Raw genomic sequence first — 23,277 nt, 5'->3', positions numbered from 1 at the left:
AGTCATCGTAGGTGCATGTCCACTGTAAAAGACATAATCTAAAAAAAAAGAATCCAGAAATAACTATATATGATGTTTTAACTATTTATTTGTATGATACAGCTGCAAATAAGTATTTGAACACCTGTCTATCAGCTAGAATTCTGACCCTCAAAGACCTGTTAGTCTGCCTTTAAAATGTCCACCTCCACTACAGTTATTATCCTAAATTAGATGCACCTGTTTGAGGTCGTTAGCTGCATAAAGACACCTGTCCACCCCATACAATCAGTAAGAATCCAACTACTAACATGGCCAAGACCAAAGATCTGTCCAAAGACACTAGAGACAAAATTGTACACCTCCACAAGGCTGGAAAGGGCTACGGGGAAATTGCCAAGCAGCTTGGTGAAAAAAGGTCCACTGTTGGAGCAATCATTAGAAAATGGAAAAAGCTAAACATGACTGTCAATCTCCCTCGGACTGGGGCTCCATGCAAGATCTCACCTCGTGGGGTCTCAATGATCCTAAGGAAGGTGAGAAATTAGCCCAGAACTACACAGGAGGAGCTGGTCAATGACCTAAAAAGAGCTGGGACCACCGTTTCCAAGGTTACTGTTGGTAATACACTAAGACGTCATGGTTTGAAATCATGCATGGCAGGGAAGGTTCCCCTGCTTAAACCAGCACATGTCCAGGCACGTCTTAAGTTTGCCAATGACCATTTGGATGATCCAGAGGAGTCATGGGAGAAAGTCATGTGGTCAGATGAGACCAAAATAGAACTTTTGGGTCATAATTCCACTAAACGTGTTTGGAGGAAGAAGAATGATGAGTACCATCCCAAGAACACCATCCCTACAGTGAAGCATGGGGGTGGTAGCATCATGCTTTGAGGGTGTTTTTCTGCACATGGGACAGGGCGACTGCACTGTATTAAGGAGAGGATGACTGGGGCCATGTATTGCGACATTTTGGGGAACAACCTTCTTCCCTCAGTTAGAGCATTGAAGATGGGTCGAGGCTGGGTCTTCCAACATGACAATGACCCGAAGCACACAGCCAGGATAACCAAGGAGTGGCTTTGTAAAAAGCATATCAAGGTTCTGGCGTGGCCTAGCCAGTCTCCAGACCTAAACCCAATAGAGAATCTTTGGAGGGAGCTCAAACTCTGTGTTTCTCAGCGACAGGCCAGAAACCTGACTCATCTAGAGAGGATCTGTGTGGAGGAGTGGGCCAAAATCCCTCCTGCAGTGTGTGCAAACCTGGTAAAAAACTACAGGAAACGTTTGACCTCTGTAATTGCAAACAAAGGCTACTGTACCAAATATTAACATTGACTTTCTCAGGTGTTCAAATACTTATTTGCAGCTGTATCATACAAATAAAAAGTAAAAAAATCATATATTGTGATTTCTGGATTTTATTTTTTTTTTAGATTATGTCTCTCACAGTGGACATGCACCTACGATGACAATTTCAGACCCCTCCATGATTTCTAAGTGGGAGAACTTGCAAAATAGCAGGGTGTTCAAATACTTATTTTTCTCACTGTACATACACACGTGTATATATATTCATTGAGATGGTTTGGACATGTGCAGAGGAGGGACATAGGGTATATCCGTAGGAGAATGCTGAGGATGAAGCCACCAGGAATGAGAAAAAGAGGAAGACCAAAGAGTAGGTTTATGTATGTGGTGAGGGAGGACATGCAGCTAGTTGGTGTGATAGAGGCAGATGTAGAGGACAGGGGGGTATAGAGACAGATGATCTGCTGTGGCGACCTCTAATGGTTACCCTTTTAATGTGTGAAAGTCCGTCAGCCACCACTGGAGACCGTTTTTAACCCATGGAAAAACCTTGATTATATAAATAAAATATAATGTATGATTATGGCTAATTGCAAATGTTACATGGCAAATAAACTGTTCATGTCAAGAAGTCAAGTCAAGAAGCTTTTATTGTAATTTCTACTATATATAGTTGACGCAGTACACAGTCAGATGAGACAACGTTCCTCCAGAACCCTGGTGCTACATTAAACATCATAGAGCTACAACAGACAACATAAAGCTAAGAGCTAAGGACTAAAGTAAGTGGTCTTGCCACATAAAGTGCATCGTGTGCAACCGAGTGCAAACAGTGCAGACAAAAAACAGTGCAGACAGACAACACAAAACACACTGATACATTGCAAATATAGAAACATTTGTATTTGTTGCTGAATAAAAGAAGCAAGTTCAGTTCAGTTTGTTTTAACAGTATTTTTATTTATTTGTAATGCCTATTATAATTATAATTTATAATTATACAATTTTCATTCAGTCATTTCATTCATTTCCTCCCGCTTATCCGTAATTCGGGTCGCGGGGGCAGCAGTCTAAGCAGGCCCCCGCCTGCTGCCCAATCCTCACAGCACCGTCCCTTACGGTCCCTCCTGCAGGTGGTAAACCCACGGGAAGATTATACAATTTTAATTTTATAATTTAGATGTTAGTATGCTGTTTGTATTATTTTACCTATTTAAATTTTCTAAATTTTGCCTTGTTTTGTTCTGAATAACAGTAAACAAAAAGAAATTGCTAACAACCTATATGTGATGCAAATTTGACTTGATTTTTATTTTCACTGTATAAAGCTAAAAAAAAATAAAAAAGATTTTTAACCTTTTAACTAGTTTCTACTGTTGGTTGGGAGGTCATTTTGGCCTTATGAGGCATCTTACCCTATTCTACAATGGGGCAAAATAGCACTGTGAGAATAAAAACCAATAGAGCCTTTTGACACTACCTTTGTTTTCTCTCTTCATTTTTCAGGTGACTGCTATACAGCGTGTTCTTGAATATTTCTATTGTAAAACATTTGTAATCTACCTCTTGAATCTTTGATTTAATATTTGTAGTTCTCAATCCACAGATCCTAAATAACTTAATGGTTTTATTTTATGGAATGTCCTGACTAATTATTTAATTAATTCCTTAATGTTTATTTTATAGATGGGGCGTGAAGAGACTGGGCATGGACCACAACAGTGCAAATTTTCTTTTACTGACTAGAGATCTTACTAGAGTTCTTACTGATTATTCTGAAATTTGAATAATATAAATCAAATAAATTTGTTAATATAAAATTAATATAAAAGTGTTAATAAATTGTTGCATGTGACTGTTATGTTAATTTAAAAAACAAATTGAAGTTCCTTAACATTTACTGCAAAATGTTCAACTTTTAGAATTCAAATATATTAAACTAAACTTTGTAATGTTCTAAATTAATGTTCTTAGAAGGTAAATATTCTGTTAATATGGTTATTAATATGGTTATTCTGTTAATCTTGCAGGAATGTTGTACCAACCTTAAAACTGTTTGGTAACATTTTTGTAATATTCTAAAATAACATTCTTAAAATCTTGTATTTTTTAAAATAATATTTAGGTGAAAAGAACATTGCAGGAATATGTTCACCTTATAATAACATTCCAGCAACATTAAGCAAACTGGACATTTGAAAGTTTTTGGAATGTTCCAAATAAATGTACATAGAACGTTGTATTTTTAATAACATTTTAAGTTGAAAGAACGTTGCAGGAATCTTATGCTAACTTTAAAATAATTTTCCAGCAACGTTAAGCAAAATAAACATTTTCATTTTTTGGAACATTTCAAATCACCGTTCCCACAACCAAAAGAGAATTTTTTAAAGAAAACATTCTCAAAACTTAAAATTGTTAGCTGTGTCCCAGGACTTCTTCTATGGTAAAGTCTACTTTTTTAACACCACAATCTTGAAAATAGTTTGTTACTTTTACTTGGTATTTTACATTTGTTATTAAATTTGTTACTATGGATAATACTTTGCCATAACACAGGAAGCAGTAAAGCATGGTGGAGGTTTCCTGCAGGTTTGGAGTTGCATTTCCATGAATTGAGAAATTTGGTCAGGATGAATGGTGTCCTGAATGCTGAAACATACAGGCAGATACTTATTCATCATGCAATACCATCAGGAAGACATTTGATTGGCCCAAATTTTAATCTGCAACAGGACAACAACAACAACAAACATACAGCCAATATCATTACAAACTATCTACAGCATAGAGAAGAACAACAAGTCCTGGAAGTAATGTTTTTAGCACCCATAGAGCCCTGATGACATCAAGTCTGTCAGGGATTACATGAAGAGACAGAGGGTTTTGAGGTAGCTTACATCCACAGATCTATGGTGCCTTCTCCAAGATGTTTGGAACAGCCAATCTGCCAGGTTCCTTCAAAGATTGTGTCCAAGTGTACCTAGAAGAATGTATGCTGTTTAGCTGGCAAAGGTGGTCACATCAAATATTTATTTAATAAAAATTCCTCTCCTGATCGTTCACTTTCCACTTTGTTAATTGATAAATATTAATTATCATCTTACTTTTGAAAGCATTCCCACTTTTACACTTTTGAACAGTACTGTGCATTACAAAAAACAGTGGAACAGATGCATTATCAATTAATTCATTGCCAAAATAACAAAAAAATGTATTAGCTGTATGGATCACAAACTATCTACAAAAAAATAGTAAATAATATTCAAACACATTTAGTCAAATTAAAACTAAGTTTTTGAGTCAATAATCTTATAAAACTCTTAAATGAGAGAGAGGGATTTGTCAGTAGTTGAGTTTATGGGCCTGAGCATATTGCTTTAGATTTACAGCATTTGACAGATGCCCTTATCCAGAGCAACTTACATTTATCTCATTTATACAACCGAGCAGCTATGGAGGTAAGGGCCTTGCACAGGGGCCCAGAAGTGGCATCTTGGTGTGGCTGGAATATGAATTTACGACCTTAAAAACCAATGTCTTAAAAACCAAACTACCACCTGATATGCACAACTCTCCAGGCAAAATGGATCAGTAAACAAAAAACATCACACTGTCACAAGAATGAGAGACGAGAGAGAGAAATATGACAGAAATGATGCACCACCCCAATGCTTTTTTTCTTTTTATGGAATAAATTGTCTAGCTTTTTTTCCTCAATACAGTATTCCCCTGCTTTACCGCGGTTCGAATCTCACACCCCCAGTTTATTGCAGATTTATAACTAATGTGTGTCACTGTTAATACTGCACTGTACATGTACTCACTATAAATGTGATAGTGTACTGTATTTCTACAAATTTACACAAAATACATCTCGCTATATTCTTGCAAATGTTTTTTGTGTGTGTTGAAAGTGTGTGGGAGGATGATTTACGGCTTAAACAATAATAAAAAAGGCATTTTGGAATGGTGTCCGTTTATCGCAGCTTTTTGTTTAAGTACACATTTGAACATGACCAGAAACTCATATATATCGAGACTCTGCTTTAGCACCATGCTATATCTTATTCCAGAGGGAAAAGAAATTGACAGTAGGGATGGGTGGATTGATCCTAAAGCATCTGATGATATTTTCGATACTGGCATAAAGGATTGGTTTTCAAAAAGAGGTATTAATCCTGTTTTTTTTTTTAAGCATGTAAGTTTAATAATAGTAATATGCTATATAAGTAACGATCCTGTTTTGAAAATGTAAGAAGTAGAAAGTACAGATATTTGTGTAAAAATTTAATGAGTAAAAGTTAAAAGTTGTACAAAAAATAAATATTGAAGTAAAATACTGATACCAGAAAAATCAGTGCAGTAACGAAGTATATTGTATGTTAACTCCCACCTCTGGCTATACCTTACACTGTGCAGATATGAAGATATTACAGTATTCCATGTGGAGCAGAATATAACACTGCATATGAGTATAAATATTTCAACTGGACATTTTGTTTTACATAGTAGGATTCTTATTAAAAATTGTATACAAATTACATAGAAGTATCGGTATCGACATCGACGATACTTGTCCTGAAAGTACTTGGCATTGGATCGAAAAGAAAATCATTTGTATCGACCAATCCCTAATCGCGAGAGACTATTTTAATGCGAGATTACACAAGATTACACGAGATGATCATCAATTTTCCACAGCGACAACTATTTTCGTAACAAGGCCATGAGGGCAGCACAGCAGGCTGGTCCTGTGAGCGCCATCTACGGCTGCGCAGAGAGGAGTTAATGATTGGCTGAGCTGCTATCACGTGATTACGTCTCGGGCAATCGCGTACGCTGCTGTGGAGCATCTTGTCCCAGGGGTAGATGCAGTACAGGCAGTGCGTTTAGCTGAAGGTACATATTACACCCACCGACCACAGTATTGGTGAGCTGGAAATGGTTTTCAATCATTTATAATTACTCGATGTAAAGTCTGGATTTTGTAATTGCGTATTTATATCCCTGCCGAACGTGTTATTTGCCTACCGCTGCGTGCTAACGCTAGTGACTTAGCACGCGCTCACAGCTAGCTCTCGGCCTGCCTTTGTTTAGCTATAGTGTGTGTGTGTGTGTGTGTGTGTGTGTGAGAGAGAGAGAGAGAGAGAGAGAGGGAGAGGGAGGTTAACATGCAGATTTGCTCATTGCGTCGTTTAGCCCATTCTGCTGTATATTATAACTATAAGAATCGTTAGATTTGTAGTTGATGCATATGATTTTTACTACAATCTCACTCGCAAGCAGTTTGTTTCGTTGCTGTGATTCCTGTTTCCGCCGATTTAGGAGCTCACTACAGTGAATTAAATGTGTTAAGCGACTGGCGCGCATCAGAACCCCATCAACACCCGGGACCTGGATAAAGAGTTTAAAGGGATTTTTGGTGTGTGTGTGTGTGATGGGGATTTGGCCCGCTGTTCAGATCAGCGATGTAAAAATGGCCGCTTGATTGTTAATCCAGTGATTTTCAATCCATCGTCAGGTGTACCGTGCGAAACTACAATTCAGTTGCACTTATTTGATCCAAAAGATGATAATTTATTACTGGGAATTATTTGCCAAAGTTGTGCGCTTGTGATTGCCATATAGTGACTGGCAGAGTCGTGTAAATACTTCTCCACGCCAGTAGGTGGTGGTGTAGGTAGCGCAATACCGACCTTGTTAATTAGAAAAGAGTGAATGATGAGCGGACTTGCAATAGAGAAATATCTGATGACTGGGAAGTGGTCACTTAGTGTTTAAGGCTCTTATTATTGATCAGAAGGGGGTTCATCCCCAGTATCAACAAGCTGCCACTCTTGGGCCTTTGAGCAAGTCCCTTAAACCCTCTGCTCCAAGATGGCTGACTCTGAGCTCTTAGCCCATTTTGCAAACATTACTAGTATATGCAAGGAAAGAATTTCACTATGCTGTAATGCATGCCAAGTTTTTTAGTTTTTTTATTTGGATTTACTTTTACTGGGGGTTTGACTGCACCAACTCCATAATACTTGGTGTATGTAGGGGAATATGCTGCCCATCGGTGCCATATTCTCATTACCACACAGAATACCCTTCTCTTCAAAACAAGAATGCAGATTATATTGTATACCAGCTAAATTATTTTTAAACATGCACAACAATGCCAGGGTAAAGAGTTAGTGCAGTGTCACTATGGCTGCTCACTCCGTCCCGGAAATCAGAGTTGTTTTGGGCATGCGTGAAAACGCAAAAGAATTTATAGTGCTAGCGACATGGATTCTTTTGCATTCTGACATTTGTTAAAGTATGCTTAAACAAGTAGGAGTTAAGTAGATCATATCTTTGGATAATGAAGTATTAAATGTAAAACACACCCTTACTTACATGTGTAACCCATTCAGAGTCTAACAGATGTAGTCTATTTAATTATTCCATTTATTTATTTTAATTTAACCGATTTAATTAATCTATTTTTATTGCATTAATTGTATTTATAATTTTGTTTTGTATAGAATATTATAAAACAGATTTTATATATACAAAAAAAAAAACCCATCATGTATTGGATTTCTTCCTCCTAACCGTGCTTTTAAAACCACGGTACGCACCGAACCGTCAATTTTCTGTTCCGTTGCACCCCATATATATATATATATATATATATATATATATATATATATATATATATATATATATATATATATATATATATATATATATATATATATTTGTCTCATGCCTCGAAAAACACTCCCTTGATCAGTTCTGAGTCAGCATTATTGGAGAGTCTTTGATAGAACACTACTGGATGAGGGGGAGCAGTGCACGTGTATACCACTACCACGTTGCGTACCCTAACTGCCTGTGCTGTGGTCGTGCTGCTCAGTGCTGGTTTTTTCCTCTCTCATTTAATGTCGATCACATTCTAAGGTTATGCATCTGAATTCTTACATTCAATTTTCCTAATACCAGAGTGTACAGGTGAATTTCGGAGCAGCAGCTCATGAAGTACAGAATTTTGCAAAATCTATAAATTAGTGTAGAAGAATAAATAGGAAATCGACTAATGCTCCCTCCCCCCAGCAGTATATTTTAATTGAGTGTTGTGTTTTTATGTAATTTTTCTGCAAGATTGTTCTGGTTTATCTATGACAGTCTTTTACAGATAAAATCTTAATAATTTACTGGTACCAATCTCACAAGCACTACAAATGGTTGTATGAAAAAACACAGAATGGTTTAAAGCTGATTTTTTCTTCTTAACCATTCTAATTTTGTATAGCACATCTTAATGTTATAACTGATGGCAGTTCATTGCTTCTGACATGTACTACTGATTCTGTTTTTGGATAATTTCTAGCCGAAAAACAGAATTCCCCTACCATTTCTCAATGGGATTCAAGTGTTGGCGGTTTACTGCATGTTAAAGAATGGCAGATGTGCTGTATTCTTCATTTGAGCAACCACTATCTAATAATAAGCGTTTAAGAGTCAGTACTGAGATTTTGATTGTCAATTTTCAATATAAGTCTCTCCTGGGATTAAATGCTGAAGTAATTGGAACATTTGAATTTGGATTGTTTGCATCTAATGTCTCTTTTTTTTTCATTTAAAAGGAATTTATTTGCTCAGTAGAGAATCTTTAAGGGTTAGTATAGTACACCTAGCACATTCTGGATGTGGTTGCACCATCAAAGTCAGCATTTTTGCCTCCATTTTTAATTCTTTTTTTTAAATAGTAACGTTTGGAGCCAGTCATACATGTTGGGTTGTGCTGTGCATGTTATGTGCTTCATCCTTATTTTCCTCCAGGCAAGCAATTTTTTTACTGCAGTTACATAGCTGAACACTGGGCATGTCTGAAGTTACACTCTTACTTGAGCACATTATATAATGCTTCAATGTCGAGCAGGGCAGTATGTCCTGTTAATTGAATCTCTGATTGTTTGAGACAAAATTCAATTTCAAAACGATAATAAAAACATGAAACGTTTTTTTTTAAATACTAAAACCGCACTGTGCAAACTTACTTTCGCTAAGTTTTCTTATTTTAGAAAAACAATAATCTATACAACATAACATTTATTTTTGGGATTAATAAAGTGCAAACGTTCACTAGTCTTTAAGAAAATAAAGTAATATAACAAAATATGAGGGATTTGTAAAGTGACTATACAGACTTAAATCACTTTTTATGAAATAAATACTATATAATAGTGTATAATAATTTTTTTGGGTTGGGTGTGTCTAGGGGCCGCCGCTGTCTTGTTTAGCTCGTAACGCCACACACGCCTCCCATTCAACAACGTGGTTCTCATTAAGGTGCTGGAATAAATTGGACGTGCTGCGTCTTTGAGTTGCCACGAACTTCAGACAAATTTTACAGCGTGCTTTGGCTTGTTCAACATCTGAAGTTGCAAACCCGAACCATTTCCACACGACTAAAGAAATCCATGTTGTATTATGTATTTCCCAAGTGTGAAGGGGGGTGGGGGGCTGAGGGCGAAGCAGAACTACGGAAGCCCACTGTGCCAAACTGAAGTGAAATTGTAAAATCGTTTTTTTCCATCAACGTAAACCATAATTTGGAATTAATCGATAATAACGATTAATTGCCCAGCTTTGGTTCAAAACAAGCAAACCATTTAATTATATTTAGCATCAATCACCTCATTGTTAATACAAATGGTATTTTTATAAGCAGATGCTCAGGTACTTATGATGACTTGAGGGTAAATGTATTTATTTTTTTTTCCTTTTTTTTGGTGGGGGATTGGGGTGTTTTTCATCGAATAGTGAACAAAGGTAACGCCACATTCCTTACCAGGACATTTACTGAATTGCAGGTTATTTTTACCCTGTATAAGCTGGGCTGTCTCTGTGAAAGAGGTGACGAAAGCAGTGGCGTTGCTACAGAGATGTGCTGCATAGTGCCGTGCAGGCTGAGTCACTCTGTGATCCAGTATCTCTACTGCGCCTCTCTCATACTGCTTTCCTAAAACCGCATCAAAGCTGCTTGTGTCTGTGAGGAGGCATTTAAGTATAAGTGGGGCGATCAGGTTCTAACAATCGACTACAGACCGAATGTCAGGGAAAGAAGAGGATAAATGAAAGACAAATGATGATGACCAGATTTGTATGGATTCCTCGCTAAACTTCGGTTTCTCTTTGTTCAGGGTTTCAGCTTTGTATGAGGTCTCAAAATTACACGCCACTGCATGGATATTGTTAGTTTCTGTGCAAAGGATTGTAGTGCATTAATCTTTTTGATTTTATTTTCAGACAAAAGTGATACTTCCAGCTGCCTGATCTGAGATCAACACAGTCATTTCCAAACCCCAAGGACCTCATAGTTTCAGCTATGGTAAAAGTCAATACTGCTGCCAATTCCTATTTTATTTAAGGTGTATTTTGAAATTGTTCAACCTAAGACTGTATTACCACTTACATTGCTTTACATGGCACATTTGCTGCTGACACCAAATGTAATTTTTTTTGTTTTTGTTTTTAAATCTCTTTGAAGCCGCCTCCACTACGTCATCGCTCTATGCGGATCTTCGTGAACGATGATCGCCATGTTATGTCCAAGCACTCCGCTATCTATCCCACACAAGAAGAGCTGGAGGCTGTGCAGAATATGGTCTCCCACACCGAGCGTGCCCTCAAGGCTGTGTCTGATTGGCTGGACGAGCAAGAGAGGGGATCTGCCAAATCAAATCCCATCGACGGTGCTGGAGATGCACATAAAGAGATGTGAGTAGGAGAGTTTTCTGAAACATTGCAACTGCAGCTGCAACCACCCAGAAAATAAAAGCATAAGTGAATCAGTTTCTTCTTGTTCCTAATGTTTAAATGTGAGCTTTGCAAATTAGTTGTTTTTAGCATGCATTTAGTTAAAATTTTCTTCATATAGTAGGGAAGCAATGCAGTCCTCCTAACGTTTCTCTTTTTCTTTCATCTGTTAATTCTAAAAATTATATTTCTGTTGCAATATTCATTCATTATAATTCTATTATATAATGAATTTTTGCTTGAATATGAAATGACCTTAAATATGAAGTTCTGTTGCTCTGAATCGCAGTGAGCCCAAATCAGCGGAGCAGACGACACGCTCCCTGCGTGGTGTGATGAGGGTGGGCCTGGTGGCCAAAGGCCTACTGCTGAAGGGGGATCTGGACCTGGAGTTAGTGCTGCTCTGTAAGGACAAACCCACAGCCATACTTCTAAAGAAAGTGGCTGAGAATCTCAGTGTGCAGCTCAAGGTAGAGCGCATCATAAATACATCATAAATAACTTCACGTTGTGCGCATTATGTTTTCCACAGTGCAAAATGTTTTGCTCGTCTCCTTTCAGCTCATTACGGAGGATAAGTATGAGGTGATGCAGTTTATCCGTGACGCCTGCATCATGATCAAAAACGCCAAGCAGCCCAGTCTCAATCTCACCATTCACCTGACGTCACCTGTTGTCAGAGAGGAAGCTGAGAAGCAGGCTATTGGAGGTAGGTTTACTCGTTTTAGAGACAAGACAACGCAAAGAAATGCAGTCTCCGCTAAGCCAGGAAATACAAATAGACTGGACTAATAGAGACAGAGAGAGAGAAAGAGAGAGACTAAATATATATTGTTTATTGGGCCTTCAATGGAGCTAGGGGATGTTGTGTGGCACATGTTTTCAAGACTTGTTTATATCTACTTAGAGCCTCGTAGTTCCATGTAATGTACATTTTTGATGGCCCAATATACAGTAAATTAATTAAAGGAGAGCAAACAGTAATGAAAGGATAGAAGGAGGTAAAAAAAAAAAAAAAAAAAAAAAAACAGCCCCTTTTAAGGGTTCAATGAAGGCTTACTGAGAATTAAGAAAGAAATCACAAACCTAGTTGTTTGCATGTGTATATATACTGAGAAAGAAATGGAACAGTTCGCATTGCAGCAAAAATGAGCAGCGAGAATTTCCGAAAACTCTCTGGTTGCTAGAACCAGCAGTGACTGTTGACTTTGCCATTCTTTTAATAAAGAAGGGAAAGGGGTTATAGATAACGCTAGGGCCGTCCAACTCCGCACCGTAGGCGTTAGTTTAGCTGAGAAATTTCAGAATATACGCTGTACGTCAGTAATGACCTGGTGGTGGTAAGGTGCCAAAGATATTTTCAAAGAATTGTTGAGCTTCAAGAACTGGGGTATTAATCCCTGCTGTACGATGAACCGGGTAGTTCAACATAAAGCCTAGCCCTATCTATGATCCCACTTTTAGCCAGGCCTGCTTTAAGGTCCAAGAAGCCATCAGTTTTGCTGCAGTGTGGACTCGTTTTTTTTGTGCATCTCACTACTTCTCACTGTGGTTCAAAATCTGATTCTCTCTGTCAAGCCTTCTAGTCTGTCAATTTTAGGGACGCTGGACCTTTGACCAACTGGACGCTCTCTGTCTCGGAAGGGGCAAGGCAGCAATCTAAAAAAAAAAAAACATAATAGAAGGGGATGGAAGGGGAGGGGTTTTGCCCCCCATGGTACATAAATGCACTCAGCCATCTCTAATTTCACTGAGGCATTACCTTATGCTTTCAAACAAACACCACAAAACCCTCAAACCACATGCTTACTCCCATGTACATTCCCGCATTCTTCAATTACTCACTGGGAGTCATGGGGTGGAAGTAGCCACTCAGATTGGGGAAATACAACAAGCCCACAATCTTATAGTCTAGTAGGCACCTGCTTTCTTTTATTTTTTCCACCAGCATAGGGAGGGCTTTTGTTTTAGTTGTTTCCAGTGGGGGAAGTTCCCCTCCCCTTTCTCCCCCTGCTGCCTCATCCCCCTGGCCGTGAGACAGAAAAAAAACCCCTTGGTCAAACTGTACCTTGTCTTCTTATCCCACCCGCCAATAGAAACGCTATCAGTCAACGATCCCCCGGATGTACTGGACAGGCAGAAATGCCTGGCTGCCTTGGCGTCTCTTCGCCACGCCAAGTGGTTCCAGGTTTGCATCTTGTCTTTATTTGTATTCTATCTATTAGTCGAGTTTTCTTTTTTTGTTGTTGTTGTTGTTGTTGTTTGTTTGTTCTTTCATGTTGTGAACATTGTTTTGGTGTGGATATTTCTCAGCCCCTCTCCTACATACACACACACATTCTTTGCTATATAATACATTTTGCTAGATGGATTAAAAAAAACCTTTTGATGGTCTCATGTCAACATCTTATTGATTTAACTTGTATCGATGTGTCAGTGTCCAGATTTTTTGTACAATGCCACATCCTAACTGTCTCATGTTTGAGCATTCCCAGAATCGCAGCTTTTTAGTTTTACATCAAATGGTTTGTATTGTTATTTTACAGAAGTCTCATTTTTGTTGCCAGTATTAGATTTGCATTTAGGTGGGTGCAATATTTCTAAGTTTGTCAATCCTACATTTCTCACCCTTTCTCTATTTCCTTTAAGAGAAATTAATTACTTTTAGAGTCGCAGTTATGCGTATTGTCACTTTAATGCTTGCAGAAATAAGATTATCTTTGTAATGTCATTTTTCCAGGACATTTGTATACTAAATATAGTATAGTAACACAACTATCCCAACTCCTCTCTATTTATCCCCTTCCTATACCCAAAAAGGAAATATTGCACCTCAGCCAAAATTTGGTGTAGCTATTACTCTAAACCTTTGTGTCAGATTTTTAGTTTTCCTTGTTGTACGTGTTGAACGAATTCTAATTCCCACACTAATTATCACAACTGCAGCCGTATTTGTCTCCTGCTGTTTGGCCTTACTGGCATAATCTGCTATTTTTATATTATTTTCCATAAATGTGGCTTGTTTAAGTCTCCTAATAATTTTGTACTTAACAAATGTTACTTCACCACAGCTATACAGTGTCTCTTTAAAGTGTGTTGTGATTCAGTTTTTGATTATAAGGGGGTGTAATCTTCATTCACCTGCTTGTGTGTCTAGGCCAGGGCCAATGGGTTGCGCTCGTGTGTGATTGTCATCCGGATCCTGAGGGATCTCTGCACCCGTGTTCCCACTTGGGCCCCTCTTAAAGGATGGGTAGGTTTTTGACTGCTTGCTATTCATGTATGAATTAGAAACAATCAATGATTAATGAATAATTTCCATTAAATAATTATTGAAATCAGCCTACCTTGCTTACATAAAAAAAAAAAAAAAAAAAAAAGCTGGCTCATTGTCTACTTCAGCGGTCCCCAACATTTTTTGCGCCACAGACCGGTTTAATATCGGGCAATATTTTCACGGACCGGCCTTTAAGGTGTGGCGAATAAATGAAACAGAATAAAATGATACGACGGCATAAAAAACGCCATTTTCTAAATATAATAATGAACTTAAATCCACTGTGTTGTTTTTTGGTCATTTTGCTAGTTTGGGGTTTGAATTTAGCGGTAATGTATTATGTGTTAGCGGCCGGAGCAGCCCCTTTAAGAAGGTAGCGGACGAAGGTAAGACATGTGACCGAGGCATCTTCACATGCATCGAGAGTGAGTCATAGACAGATGTGGCAGAGAGAATCCGGTAATTTTCCAAAATAAAACCTCGTTAATCAGATAACAAATATAACGGAAATAATGTAAGATATGTATTCTTTCTGTGCGGCCCGGTACCAATTGACCCACGGACCGGTGCCGGTCTGCGCCCCCGGGGGTTGGGGACCACTGGTCTACATAGTTACTCATGTCAACTCTCGTTAATGCCAAGGCATGTGAGAGCCATTCTCGTAAGGCTCTTATTGTGAGGAATACTAACGTAATGCTACATGCTTTTGGGTGGCATGTTTTGTATGTCAAAATTTAAATGTCACACTAATTCCTACATTTTGATAATCTCTTGAAGCCTCTTGAGCTACTGTGTGAGAAATCGATTGGCACAGGGAACCGGCCAATGGGAGCAGGAGAAGCTCTCCGAAGAGTTTTGGAGTGTTTGGCTTCTGGAATCCTGATGTCAGGTAACTGTGACCACTTCATTCTCCCACAGAATAATGGACCCTATTTCTTATATTTAATTAAATATGTTGGTTAACTGAATAGATGGTTCTGGCATCTCTGATCCCTGCGAGAAAGAGCCGACTGATGCCATTGGTCACATGGATTTTCAACAACGAGAGGACATCACCCAGAGTGCTCAAGTAACTTAGCAATATAAATATATATATAAGGGTGTAATGGTACGCAAAATTCAAGTTTTGGTACAGGGCTCCACACGGAGCACCGTGTTTCTTACAGATTATCATCATTGATGCACCTTCACAAGTTTGGGATCATTTTAAACCAAACCATAAAGAAAACACAATACAGTGCAGTTACTGTTTTTAAAGTCATTTGGAGTAGATTTTTATATTTTTATTTATATGCAGTTCAAAAAAAAAAAAAAAAAATTCCTCCACGGTGGCGGCACAGAGCAGGTAGTGGAGCAAGTTTTTAAAGATGGCGATGAATTCACCGATTTCGTGTGTGGAAAATCTCAAGCAGCTTTTCCCGGAGACAAGAAAACCACATCACGATACTGTGCGAGATTTAATAAATAAATACATGAGTGAGAATACTAGTTTCTTTAAACTAATATCTTCCCATAACCTTGTATTTGTGTTTTGATGTAATATGGCAATTAAATACTCTAAATGGGGTTAGTTTTCACAATTATATTAGTATGCAAATTTAGCTATACAAATTACTTGTTCATTTTAAGAGACCCGTCCTATTTTCTCTTGTATATTTAGTATTGTAATTTTATTAAAGAAAAAGTACTTATCTGATAACGTGATTAATAGATGGAATAGTCGTTAGAATACTCGATTGCTGAAATAATCGATAGCTGCAGCCCTAGTTTGCTACGTACCCTGGTTTTTAAGCCATTGTTCGATTACGGTACAATTAGGGGAAAGAAATTCAAAACATACAGTCGCTTGTCAGTTTTTATTAACGCAGTATATTAACATTTTGTGAAAATCAACATTTTAATTTTTTTTTTAATAAATTCCTGCTTGGTTAAATAATATATAAAATAATATTTTATAATCATTTATAAAAAAATAAAAGCGAATACATCAAATGAAGCCAATAAATTTTTTTTATTAAATTGATTGATAATTTGGTAATTTTTCATTTATTTAATTTTATTTAAATAGTTTACATTTGTTAGACCTGATGTGTGTAATACAGATGGGTATATATGTAATATATGTGTGTTTTACATTTAATATTTAATTTACTAAAAAATGTTCAAATCAACGTACCACAAATGCGTATGTCATATTTCGGCACATTTTGTTTCTTTTTTAATAATCCTGGCATTGACTGTATTTATGCGTAAAAAAATAAATAAAAAACTTGCAGTCCACCACATAAGTTTTTTATGGAACGCAGATTTTAACTATGTTCCACATTGCATTCGTTACACACGTGCACTGAACCGAAAGCCCTTTGCCTGCATTTTTCGGTATGAATACGTGTATCATTACACCCATAGTATTGTATGATTGTATGAAGAATGTGTAATTTATAAGTTATGGAATTTTTTTTTTCTCTTCCAAATCTTTTGGAATTACAGCATGCTCTAAGGCTTTCTGCTTTCGGGCAACTTCACAAAGTACTTGGAATGGATCCTCTTCCTTCTAAAATGCCAAGGAAACCTAAAACTGAAACCCCGATCGACTACACAGGTTTGTTAGTGGGCTGTAATTCAAAATGATATGCTTTCAATCCCTTTTTCTTTTTTTTCTTTTTTTTCTGGGGTACAGGTTGACATGACTTTTCACTTGTATTTATAGTTCAGATTCCACCAAGCACAACCTATGCTCCACCCATGAAACGACCAATCGAAGAGGAGGAGGGTGGTGATGACAAGAGCCCTAACAAGAAGAAGAAGAAACTTCAAAAGAAATGTAATTTTATAGTAATTATGCTTGCAGTAGTAAATTGAAGTAAAGTTGCAGCTAATGTTTGCTTTGCCTAGAATTGAAACTGATTATCACCATGTTGCAGCTCCAGATGAAAAGTTGGAGCCTCCTCAGGCCATGAACGCTCTGATGCGGCTAAACCAGTTAAAGCCTGGTCTCCAGTATAAGCTAATTTCTCAGACTGGACCTGTTCATGTGCCAGTCTTCACCATGGCTGTGGATGTTGATGGCAAGACTTTTGAAGCATCCGGTCCGTCAAAACGCACTTCCAAACTTCATGTAGCAGTTAAGGTGAGTGTTTTACTGCTTGTTATGGCTGATAAAAAGTGCTGACACAGAAGACTAAAAATCTCACAGAAAACCTGACCTTATTACATGCTTCATGCTATATTTGTGCATTAATAAATGTGATTAATATATGATTTACCTTGTTGTCACAGCCACTGTCAGAGCACTGCTGTGCTATTGATTGAACATTACCTGACTTTTCAGAATTGGAAATTCAATGTCAATGTAGTATAAAGGAAAATTTGGAAAACCGGAACTCAACAGTTTACGATGTAGCAATTTTGTGTTGCAGCCTGATGCTGCAATCTTTTTTTTTTTTTTCCCTTTTCACTTATCTACACTCAGTACCCCATAATGATAGTAGTGATAAAATGTTTGAAATATCTGTAAAAAATAAATAAATAAACTAAAACATCACATGTATTCAGTCCCTTTGCAACAACACATGAAAATTAGCTCAGGTGCCTCCCAACTCTCTTCATCCTTGCTGATATGTTTCTACACCTTGATTAGAGTCGACCTGCTGAAAGGTTTTTTGATTTTACACGATTTGGAAATTCACCACACCTCTATAAATGGCCTCACAACTGGCAATGTATGAGGTGGTACCAAAATGTTTCAAGACTTGCTCTGTTTACAAGAAAATAGTTTATTTATCCATGTTTACACACTATTGCCTTCAAAATAGTCCCCTTGCACTGCAATACAATGCACCCAGCGTTCCTGATACTTCTGGTACGTGTCCTGGAAGTCTCCTTTTCGAATAGTGTCGAGCACCTTCTGCTATTTGTTCTGGTGTTAAAACGGCGTTCTTTAAACTGGATCTTCATCTTTGGAAAGAGGGCGAAGTCCGCAGGAGCCACATCTGGCAAGTTGGGTGGGTGTTGTTTTCGGCGAAAAACTCGCGTGTGAGGAGAGCTGACATGGTAACGCATGTGATCACAATATCACCAGTTGCACAACTCCCTATGTACACAGTACGATTTCTTCTGCTGCACCGACTTATGAAGGTCAGTGCTCCCTGTGACTGTGCATGCAGCCTTGTGCTGCCATCTGTTGGCATGTTACAAAACTAGTTTTGGAACCTTTTGATACCACCTCAAATATCATAGTAAAAACCAATCCTTGTGCTCAGAGGAACTGCCTTCAGAGCTCAGAGACAGGATTGTTGCGAGGCACAGATGGAAAACGCTACAAAAAAATTCCTGCTGCACTGAAGATTCCCAAGAGCATTGTGGCCTCCATAATTCTTAAATTAAAGTGTGGCTCTAGCATGGCTCCAAGAGCTGGTCACCCTGGCAAAACTGAGCAATCACCTGGGGAAGGAAGGCCTTGGTAAAATAGGTGACCAAAAAAATCTGAGTGTCACTCTGACTGAGCTCGGAGAGGCTTCCATGGTTTATGGCTTTTTTTTTTTATTTTTAAAAAGGGACATTTCTAGAATTCTGTTTTCACTTTGTTATTATAGATTAATGAGGGGGAAAATACATTTGAACGATTGTTGTCAAGCTGCCACATAAAATATTTTTTTAATGCAGTGTGCGCTTATAAACTTTGCTTTAATCGAAAAACCATTACACGCACTTGGATTAGTATAAAGTTGGAGACATGGCATTTGTTTAACGCAGTTAGACAGCTTCATATGGTGCTAGACGGCCTTCAATATTTGTTGGTAGTGCACCACATGGATGCATGTTAATTTCTGAAGACACCTGAAAGTGCACATGTGCCAAATGACTGAACTCTAAGCATGTTGGCCATTTTGCGTACATGTGCGTATAATTAAGAGGAAGTATAAATGAGCCCTAAATGTAGCGGTTTGGAATATAAACTGAAATAGTGTAAAATATCCACTTGGTTTACACTGATATGCTGATGAAGTTGTGGCCAGTGGATTGATACAAACCCTATTAAACCAATGTTTGTGGTAGGTTCTTCAAGACATGGGCCTTCCCACAGGAGTGGAGCAAAAGGTTGCAGAACCAGTAAAAGCAGAGGTGGTACCACCCACTCCGGAGATGGAGGTGAAGACTCCAGTCCCGCCAACTGAAATGGAGGCTCCAATCAATGTGACCACAAACTCTGAGCCTGCTGAGAGCATTGAGGTAATGATCACTGGGAAAGTTCTGAGGTTAGGCTCTGAAATCTTGAGCTAAATGAGTTTTTATAGAGTAACAATGTTGTATTTATGGTCGGGTGTGTGTTTGTGACACAGACACAGGTTGCTTTTGGTCCTTTTGTTTTGCAAATCTGTTTATTATAATTAAAAGGCTACATTTATTTCTTTTTGTCACAGGGCGCACGGCAGCAGGGCCCCATTTTGACCAAACATGGCAAGAACCCAGTGATGGAACTCAATGAGAAACGTCGAGGTCTCAAATATGAGCTTATCTCTGAGACTGGTGGCAGCCATGACAAACGCTTTATCATGGAGGTATAGTTATATAGATGGATCACTTTATTTTTATTAAACTCCTGGTTTGAAAAGGTTTCAGTAAGCATTAATGGGGTTAAAGGTTTCATTTGTTGATGCTCGTGTGCTGTTTTTTTCTTGAGATACCTTGAAATTATTTTAACTAAATGGTTCTTTGCCGCAGTTTGGTATGTGTTTAAATTCTTCTTTTATTTATTCTGTAGGTTGACATAGATGGACAGAAGTTCCTGGGTTCAGGCTCCAATAAGAAGGTGGCAAAGGCATATGCAGCTCTGTCTGCTCTGGAGAAACTATTCCCAGATGGCTCCAACTCTGAAGCAGCCAAGAAGAAGAAATCAATGGTAATGAACCTTCATCTCTTTCTTTCACAAGGTCATAATAGAGAAAGAGAAGGGCTTGTTTGTGTTGATTTGGCTTGGTGTTTTGACAGTTTTGAGTTGCATTGCAAATTAAAGACTTCAATTAGTCATCTAATACTAGCTGTGACATTTTTATGCTTATTTTAGCCAACTATGTTGGTTGGGCAAAGATAGTTATACCCTGTCTAAAGGTTTCCTGCTCAAAGCTTGATGTCAACATTATTATTGCACTAAAGAGAAATCTACTTTTATCATTGTGGGCTGAGAATTATTTTCAGGATTTGGGTGCAATGTAGAGCTTTATAAAATATGTAATTTAATGTGTCAGGTGTAGAAGTACTTCCTTTTCCAGCAAGCAAATGTTTAGCTTTTTAGCTCAAGTGCTTTAGTCTGACATTCCTGAGCTTCTGTTTTTATATTTCTTTTAGCACACACCAGGATTTGGAATGATTAGTGGAGCGCCTGCTGATCCAACAGCCAATCCCAGAGGTAGAGGACGAGGGCGAGGTAGAGGCAGAGGGAGAGGTTTTAATAATGGCGGAGGATATAATCAAGGTATACAGGATATAATCAAGTATTAGGACTTGCATCATTTTTAATGTCCTGATTAGGTAATATTAAAATGTTGTGCAATTATATTATTTTAGTAACAGTTTTAATTATTAAGTGTGCAAGATTTGTGAGCCTATTTGAATGATGTGCTTTTGAATGTGTCTTATTTAGGTGGCTATGGAAGTTATGGATATGGAAACAATGCTAACTCTGGCTACAGTGAGTACTTCCCTGTTTCCCCCTGGATTTATTGACCTTTTTCTCTTTTATCCTCCCCTTTGTTACTTTTCATTTTTGAGAACTACATGACCAGAATTTTAGTTATGGATTTGTCTTTTTTTTTTTTTTCCCTGTTGATGTATTTTATATTGTTTTGTATTTTTGTTTTTTTATTTATGGTTTTATGTGAATAATTCAAGCAAAGTTTCTTATGTTCTATCATTTACGTTCATGCATATTGAGATTGTCTGGACTGAATGTGCATGTGAGGTTTGTTCACTTTAAGATCAAATGTTACATTTCTCTCTCTCTCTCTGTGTATTCTCTCTTTTTATTTTGTTATTTATTTGTATTATTTTATGTATATTTCTATCTGTAGAACATGTTACCTCTGTGACAGTTTTTAACAAATTTTGGTGCAATGCACTTAAATAAACCTAAATATTATTCCATGCCATAAATTTGGTCCTCATACACCTTGAAAATCTGTAACCAACACTGGATTCAGCTGGGACTTAGCTGCTGCTGCACCTCTGCAGAAGCACAGGAGAAAGTCGTCACTTAACAACTGGATGATATGCACAGGCCTCAATTTTGTTTTAGATTTGCATTGCAATGATTTAATTTTGTAACAGTGTCTCAAACAACTGTCAGATCCAGATGTTACATTTTATTTCAGTGTTATAATGTATAATGAAGACGTAATGTGCCATGCGGTGAAATGATACATGGTGACATGTTAATGTTCTATGTTTTCTTCTTAACGTGTATTTCCTAATAAAATTTGTGCTTTAAGCTATGCTTTTATATTTAATAATTGAGATGCTGCATCATTTTTGGTTGGTGGTTGGATGAACTGTGAATGTGAATTGTATTGAAACAAAAAAAAAGTTTGTTTTTTGTCAGTGAGCATCGCTAACTGTTATGGTTCACTTAAGTGATTTTAAAGGTAATCAAGGCAATTGCTTTTATTTTTATTGTTTTAAAACAGAAATCATTGCACACTAATCCTGAACTGCAAAATCTGATTGTTTTATTTGATGAAATTGTTGGGAAACAGTTTGGGAACTTTCTGGTACTAACTCCTGTTTCCCCTTTTGAATGTAAATATGAATAATCACACTTAAAGGCAAACCTCACTGTTAAATATATGATCACTATGTGCCCTATTTACCCTAGTCTGACTATACTAAAAATAAAAATGTCAGGGTATATATTAGTTGTAGTTTAAGTATGTATTTGTCCTAATTGAATCACTCTTGGCATTATTTCACCGTTTTAATTTCCACTGCTCGTTCCTGTTCAGATTACTACAATAATGGTGGAGCTAATGGGGGATCTTCAGGAATGCCTCCTGGACCAGGCCCAGCGTCCAGTGCCTCAGCAGGTGGTCCTCCAGATACAGGTGGCTTTGGCTCATATTACCAGAATGACTGTGGTTACTCCACCCCAGGTTCAGTGGGCAAAATCCCTGGAAAGAAGGTTCCAATGCACCAGGGAACTAAACCTCCAGGCACAGGAGCAGCTCCTGTAACCTACCCAAACCCCACAGGCCCGGGGCAAAGTTCCTATGGCCAGTATGGGCAGAACTACGGCCAGGGCAAGAAGAACTTTGGCCAATCTCAAGGTGGCCCCACAGGTGGAGGTTATGGCAACTACAGCACAGCTTATCCATCCCAAGTGACAGGAGGTCCAGGGTCTCAGGACTACGGCTATGAGGGTATGTTCTTGTTTGTTCTCTGCTTGTCTGCATTTATCTCCTTGTTCTCGATGGTAAAACACGTGTGCTTCTCCAACCACGAGCGTATGCGAAAAACGGAAGAGAAAGTTTGCATTCATATTGTTTGTGCATTCAATTATTATTCCATAGATATGCTAATAAACGAAATGATGCTTTTAAAAATATGTTGCATTCTCCAGAGCTAATAGACATCTGTTTTCTTTAGGTTATAGTAACCAGTCAAACTACAGCCCACAAGGATCCAATCAGAGTTATGGTTCCAATCCTGGACAGTACCATAATCCCGGAGTGGGCTATGGCCGTGGTGAAGGCAACATGAACTACCAGTACAGATAGAATAAACCTGACACTCACACGCTCTTCATCAGCATTGCGGTTTTTGCTTGGTAAACCATTTCCCAAGTAGCAGCAACAGAATTGTACTTTTTCAGATGTTCTCACTGACACCATGTAGTTGTACAAGATTAGGAAAAGTTCTTGT

The 23,277-nt window shown here is 37.9% G+C and overlaps 1 protein-coding gene across 4 annotated transcripts; it reads left to right on the top strand.

The window, feature by feature from the left end:
• Window positions 1-6,056: 6,056 nt before the first annotated feature.
• ilf3b (interleukin enhancer binding factor 3b) lies at window positions 6,057-23,277 on the top strand. 4 transcript variants are annotated; one of them, XM_083566111.1, is made up of 19 exons: window positions 6,057-6,194; window positions 10,578-10,659; window positions 10,819-11,048; window positions 11,377-11,557; window positions 11,649-11,796; window positions 13,184-13,275; window positions 14,245-14,340; window positions 15,142-15,253; window positions 15,336-15,433; window positions 16,855-16,966; window positions 17,075-17,188; window positions 17,289-17,494; window positions 19,423-19,596; window positions 19,788-19,925; window positions 20,129-20,266; window positions 20,713-20,839; window positions 21,008-21,055; window positions 22,362-22,775; window positions 23,002-23,277. In XM_083566111.1, the coding sequence occupies exons 2-19, from the start codon at window positions 10,657-10,659 to the stop codon at window positions 23,130-23,132; spliced, it is 2,562 nt and encodes an 853-aa protein (XP_083422237.1). In that variant the 5' UTR covers window positions 6,057-6,194; window positions 10,578-10,656; the 3' UTR covers window positions 23,133-23,277. The 4 variants fall into 4 exon arrangements, with proteins under 4 accessions (XP_083422237.1, XP_083422236.1, XP_083422239.1 ...); XM_083566110.1 differs by having other exon boundaries at window positions 6,108-6,225; XM_083566113.1 differs by lacking the exon at window positions 6,057-6,194 and adding an exon at window positions 9,084-9,107.

This window comes from Silurus aristotelis, assembly GCF_946808225.1.
Source record: "Silurus aristotelis genome assembly, chromosome: 17".
Taxonomy (NCBI): Eukaryota; Metazoa; Chordata; class Actinopteri; order Siluriformes; family Siluridae; genus Silurus; species Silurus aristotelis.
Note: the sequence above shows the minus strand (reverse complement) of the source record. Positions and strands in the feature narration are given on the sequence as shown.